The 6000-nt window shown below is 47.9% G+C and overlaps 1 protein-coding gene across 1 annotated transcript in view; it reads right to left on the bottom strand.

Annotated features, from left to right (window-relative positions):
- nelfcd (negative elongation factor complex member C/D) overlaps positions 1–6000 on the bottom strand; it is a 46446-nt gene continuing 40446 nt past the window's right edge. The window contains exons 12-15 of the mRNA XM_068000672.1: positions 4555–4650; positions 3382–3522; positions 2694–2823; positions 1–405 (exon numbers count right to left, since the gene is read on the bottom strand). Coding sequence (XP_067856773.1) covers positions 371–405; positions 2694–2823; positions 3382–3522; positions 4555–4650 — 402 coding nt within the window. The 3' untranslated portion in view covers positions 1–370. The remainder of the gene's footprint in view (positions 406–2693; positions 2824–3381; positions 3523–4554; positions 4651–6000) is intronic.

Genomic DNA, 6000 nt, shown 5'->3' with positions numbered 1-6000 from the left:
TCATTGCTGAAAACAGGGTGGCCCCAGTATTTATTTTGACCATGCCACTTACAAACATCATACAATTTTCTGGCTCAGTTACAGAAAAAAAAAACAAAAACGCAGTTTCTATATTTCCCCCTTTAGCAGTCAATTACGTTAAAAAAAATATAAAATCTACCGATTATTCATCTAGCAGACCGCTAATGGTTCTTGATCAATAATTCCCGTGTCAGTTTTATAGTGTAGACGAGTCCCACAAACACCGTTCGGGATATTCCACCTTGTCCCATCACTATTACTACTCAGAATGTCTCTCTCGCGTCCTCTTGTTGGTCTGGCTCGGGCTATTCTCTCTTCTAGTCACCACTGCTGTGCCTTCTTCATGGTGCTAGTTCATCATGATGAAGTTTGATTTGCAGTGCGCTGGAAGTACACATTACACGGAACTTTTATTTAGCATTTTACAGTCACATAACGTTACTGACCCATTCCCTTCCCCCACTCCCCCGGCCCCAGCCAAGGAGAGAGAATGAATCTGGTGATCTGCTAGCAAGGTCCTGCCAATGCTGCTTTGACCCAGCCACTGGAAGATGTGCACCACTGCTCTTAGATAGACTGGGTGTGATCAGCATTTCACTGCGTGGAACATCACAAGGAGGAAGCCACGCCCTAACACTCCATTATGTTGGTGAACCAAAAGAGTGCATCTTAAGGAAGCAGTCTGTGCCCGCATGCAGCAAGACCTGGACAACACCCAGGATTGGGCTGATGAGTCACAAGTAACATTCGCGCCAGACAAGTGCCAGGCAATGACCATCTCCAACAAGAGAGAGTCTAACCACCTCTCCTTGACATTCAACAGCATTACCATCGCCGAATCCCCCACCATCAACAACCTGGGGGTCACCATTGACCAGAAACTTAACTGGACCAGCCACATAAACACTGTGGATACAAGAGCAGGTCAGAGGCTGGGTATTCTGCAGCGAGTGACTCACCTCCTGACTCCCCAAAGCCTTTCCACCATCTACAAGGCACAAGGCAGGAGTGTGATGGAATACTCTCCACTTGCCTTAATGAGTGCAGCTCCAAAAACAATCAAGAAGCTCGACACCATCCAGGACAAAGCAGCCTGCTTGATTGGCACCCCATCCACACCCTAAACATTCACTCCCTTCATCACCAGCGCACCGTGGCTGCAGTGTGCACCATCTACAGGATGCACTGCAGCAACTCACCAAGGCTTCTTTGACAGCACCTCCCAAACCCGTGACTTCTACCACCTAGAAGGACAAGGGCAGCAGGCACATGGGAACAACACCACCTGCACGTTCCCCTCCAAGTCACACACCATCCCGACTTGCAAATATATCGCCGTTCCTTCATCGTCGCTGGGTCAAAATCCTGGAACTCCCTACCTAACAGCACTGTGGGAGAGACCTTCACCACACGGACTGCAGCGGTTCAAGAAGGCAGCTCACCACCGCCTTCTCAAGGACAATTAGGGATGGGCAATAAATGCTGGCCTTGCCAGCGATTCCCACATCCCATGAACAAATTTTAAAAAAGGACATTCTGATGGTAGATGTAACTCCTGTCCCCCTGAGCAGGAATTCCAAAGCGTTATCCTACATAGAGGGGCTACAAAAAGTCTCGAAATCATTCACGTTAGGGAGCAGAAAAAGAGCCAAGGTTCCTGCTCCCGATTGCCATCTCTTCACCCCTGTTGTGCAAGGTCAGGACTGGGCCCGGCCAATTCACTGTCTAGACTCACCTGTGGAGGAAGGCCATTTATCACTGAGGGGAAGTGTCTCCCAGACAGATTCAGGAGAGGAGGGTTGAAAATCATTTTGGGGCAGGAGGGGGGGCCGGCGGGACAGAAATTAACACTTTAACCCATTCCCCGCTGCATAAACAAAAACAACATATGGCTCCACAAGAAATGTTATAAATTGTAAGAGGAAGAGCTCAACTCGACTCGACTCAACAATAGATCTAAGACTGGGGTCCGGCTCAGATCTGAATGAGCAGATACAACAATGCTTCTGTCAACTGTCTAGTCACAGATACCTGACTGGAGTTTAAGTACAACTGGACAGAACTGGCACTCTCCCTTAACGCAGTGAGAGAGGATCACCGCTAGAAAATCAGCTGAATAAGAACGAACTTGAATTTATCCAGCGCCTTTCATGACCTCAGGACATCCCAAAGCGCTTTACAGCCAATTAAGTACTTTTGAAGTGTAGTCACTGTTGTAATGTAGGAAACACGGCAGCCAATTTGCGCACAGCAAGGTCCCACAGACAGCAATGTGATAATAATAACCAGATCATCTGTTTTTTAGTGATGCTGGTTGAGGGATAAATATTGGCCAGGACACCAGGGAGAACCTCCCCTACTTTTCTTCAAAATAGTGCCATGGGATCTTTTATGATCACCCGAGAGGGCAGACGGGGCCTCGGTTTAACATCTCATCTGAAAGACAGCACCTCCGACAGTGCAGCACTCCTTCAGTACTGCACTGGGAGTGTCAGCCTAGGTTTCAAGCTCAAGTAATAACCCTCTGACGAAGCACCCCACCCAAACCTGTCTTCTCTCTTTCACCTGCAGATGGTCCTACAATTCTAGAGTGTTCCGTTTCTTTTATTTCAGATTTCCAATACTCATGGCTTTTCTCTCCATCCCTGCGTGTAACCCTGCTCCCCACTTACCGATGAACTCTGCCACAGCATCACACTCCCCCTCGGTTTTAATTGTGCCAACGATGCTGTCGTTCTCCAGGATTGGGAGGAAGAGGTGGACAAAGTCCGAGGTGTATGGAGGGGCAATGACATCCAGTACCTGCAAGTATAGTACAGATTATAGGCCGGATCCTGGGGTTCCTACACTACGATGATATGGGGATGACATGCACAAGTAACAAAATCCTGAATCCAGGAAGAGGTTTTGTATCAATTGTTGAGCCTCATTTCCAGTTCCTAATGAGAAACACTCTCAGGTTCCGATCAACCCCAACATAATCACGCCACAAGGGGCTGAAGGTCTCAGCTTCCACCCATTAGGGGTTGCCGATCAGCCAGGGCTCCCAGTCCTGATCGCTGCCTGCTGTGCAGTGCATGCATGTGGACATTAGGTGAGCACAGGGTCAGGCTGGGCTGTGATGCCCTCTACTGCCACATAGCCTGCTTACTCTTGCCGTCTGGGCTCAGACGTGAAGAATGGCCACTTGGGTGAGGTGACGGAAGGCAGCCGGTGCCCGAGTCAGCACCTTGAGGACAGCAAGGGGGAACCTTTGGTCACAATTACAGAACACACCAGATTCTGCTGTCAAACTTGTCTGCCTGATGCACTTGTGTATTCAGCAACCGACTGCAGTAAATCACCGGGCAAGCTGCTAACCTCCGTGACAAAGTATCTGATGAGTGAGATGTCCGTATCCAGTTTCTCCAGACACTTGCGGATGTAGCTGACCACAGGCAGGACATAACCACGACTCAACAGGTGGACCATCCTGTCCAGCAGGGTCTTCTTCAACTCCAACTAACAGTAAACACAACAAAAACGTATCAAGCACTGAGTGAACCCCTCCCCACTCCCTCCTCCCCGGATAGTCAGTTCAAAGTCAGAGATAGGGAATTGAGGGTCAGGAGAAAGCTGCAGGAGTATAGGCACCAGGAGAGTGATCCAACCTGCTTGCCTTGTGCACTGGGTGGTCATGGGGTGGGGAAATGGAACTAAAGTTTTAAGCAGCTCCTTCAGAAAAGGACAAAGTCAGTCTCCGGCAGTGCAGGTAGATACGAGGCAGCCTTTCATCATGAATGGGCAGAAAACCTAGCCAGAGGGCCTCACCGCAAAATGGGCAATCAGCAGAGGACCCATGAAGCTGCACAGGTATTTATTCTAACTGTGCGGTGTAGAAACCTCCGCCCTTGGCCCTAAACCGTTCTAGAAAGAAGGCCCAAATATAGGGCTTTCAAATGGGGAGTCTTGCTCTCACATGATGGAAATGAACTTGCTCACAGCGAGAACTAAGGAATGGTAAAGTTTCCCACACTGTTTGTGACCAGTAGACTCAAGTACAACCCCATCAAATACGCAGTATGACATAATAAGACAGGAGCTCTACCTGTAACAATGCACTTATAGAGCTCTACTAAACATTACCCACACTGTACCAGCAAGAGTTTTCCATTTAACACAATGTACATCCTTACATTGTATGTGGGGTTCCTCATTAGTCCAAATGTGCTGAATTTCAAGGTAAATTCATCCCATGGATTTAGATCTAGTGAACATTGCACTGTCACTGACCAACTGAGGACCCTTTACAGCTGCAGAATGGAGTCTTAATCCTCTCTGTAATGACAAGACCAAGCCCAAATCCACCTAAGGTGATCACACTATGCCTTCCAGTCTCCACCAGAGTGGGAACTTCATCCTATCTGTGTCACTGGAATTAAGCCGTGGTCCCAGAAGTAATAAAAAAAACAGGTGAACTAACAATCATTTGGCATTTTTTTGTACAGTATTTCCATTCTCCTCTCCACTGATCCTAGGCAATGGGAGGATTACCTGCTCCATGACGTCAAGCTGGGAATGTTCAGTCTCAAACAGTTTTACAAGGAGCTGCAGCACCTGGGGATGGAGGAGCTGATGGCAGGTACTGATCTGAAGAAAGACGCACAGCAAAGAAAGACAATTACAATCACTGTCCTAATCACATTAAAAAAAGACCCATTACAGCTCAGCTCCCCGGATGGTCGAGTGGTGGGGGACTGTCAGTCTCGAGCTAGCTGATCTCAGCTGGGGCAGCAGTAGGAACGCTACAATTGGCCTCAGCACTCCTCGGGTTAGGGAACGAAACGTCATCCATAGATCCCGTTCCTGATTGCTAGTCATACCTGGCAGGTCTGGAATGTCCCTGGTTTTGATCAACTCCTGTCCCGGCAGATCCAGAGTGTTCCTAGTTCCACACAGTGCAGATTCTATATCCCACTCTGGAATTCACTCGGTCATCTGGTAGCAACTTTACTGACAGTTGCAAACCGGATTGTGTGGGACATTTACAGCTGTCTGGTTTACAACTTCTTGCTTATTGTTTTTTCTTTTAACTTTGTTTTATGTGAATCTTGAGTTCACTAAGGTGAGGGACGTTAGAGCTGGAGAATGGAAAACTTTCCATTCCAGGCCCCCAGTGTCAGCATCGAGCATTCTCAGGTCAGGGATAGCAGGAGTTAGACACTGAATGAAACTGCCCCCTGCTCCGCCCCAATAATGTCACCCAGCCACAACCTCAGAACAGCACCTGCTGCTGCTCCAGCGTAGCAATTTTCTATTCCCACACCAGACACCCTCTGGCCTATTTCAGCGAGACTGCCAACTTAGCGCTGAATCGGGGGTTGTTTTGTTCTGTAAGTCCATGTGCACTAGGAACTGGCAGAGACTGCCCGAACCCAGTATTGTTAATTTAAATGGGGAATGTGGCAAATGCCCGGCAGAATGTGCAGGACCAGTGTTACAATTCCCTAGATAACACTTGCACTGTTCCTCTATGTATTTCTGATATGTACTTCATAAACTGTGTTATAAGGTATTAAATGGGAAAAGGAACTTACATCCTCAGGACTTCCGAAAAAACTTCACAGCCAATGAATTACGTTTGATGTGTAGTCACTGTTGCTTTGAAGGCAAATGTGGCGGCCAATTTATGCACTGCAAGGTCTCATAGAGATGTTAATCTGTTTTTGATAAGTTGGTTGGGAAATAAATGTTGGCCAGGACACTGGGAGAACTCCTCTGCTCATCTTTGAATAGTGCCGTGGGATCTTTTACATCCACCTAAACGGACAGATGGGGCCTCAGCTTAATGTCTCTTCCAAAAGACGCCTCCTACTGAGTGAGTGCTGCATTGTCTGGACTGGGGCTTGAACCCACAGCCCACTGAGTCAAAGGTCAGCGTGCTACCACTGAGCTAAGGCTGACACTTTATCTATAGATAGATAAGGTAAAGTCAGATTA

Source organism: Heptranchias perlo, chromosome 19, assembly GCF_035084215.1.
Source record: "Heptranchias perlo isolate sHepPer1 chromosome 19, sHepPer1.hap1, whole genome shotgun sequence".
Classification (NCBI taxonomy): Eukaryota; Metazoa; Chordata; class Chondrichthyes; order Hexanchiformes; family Hexanchidae; genus Heptranchias; species Heptranchias perlo.
This window is presented reverse-complemented; position numbering and strand designations above follow the sequence as displayed.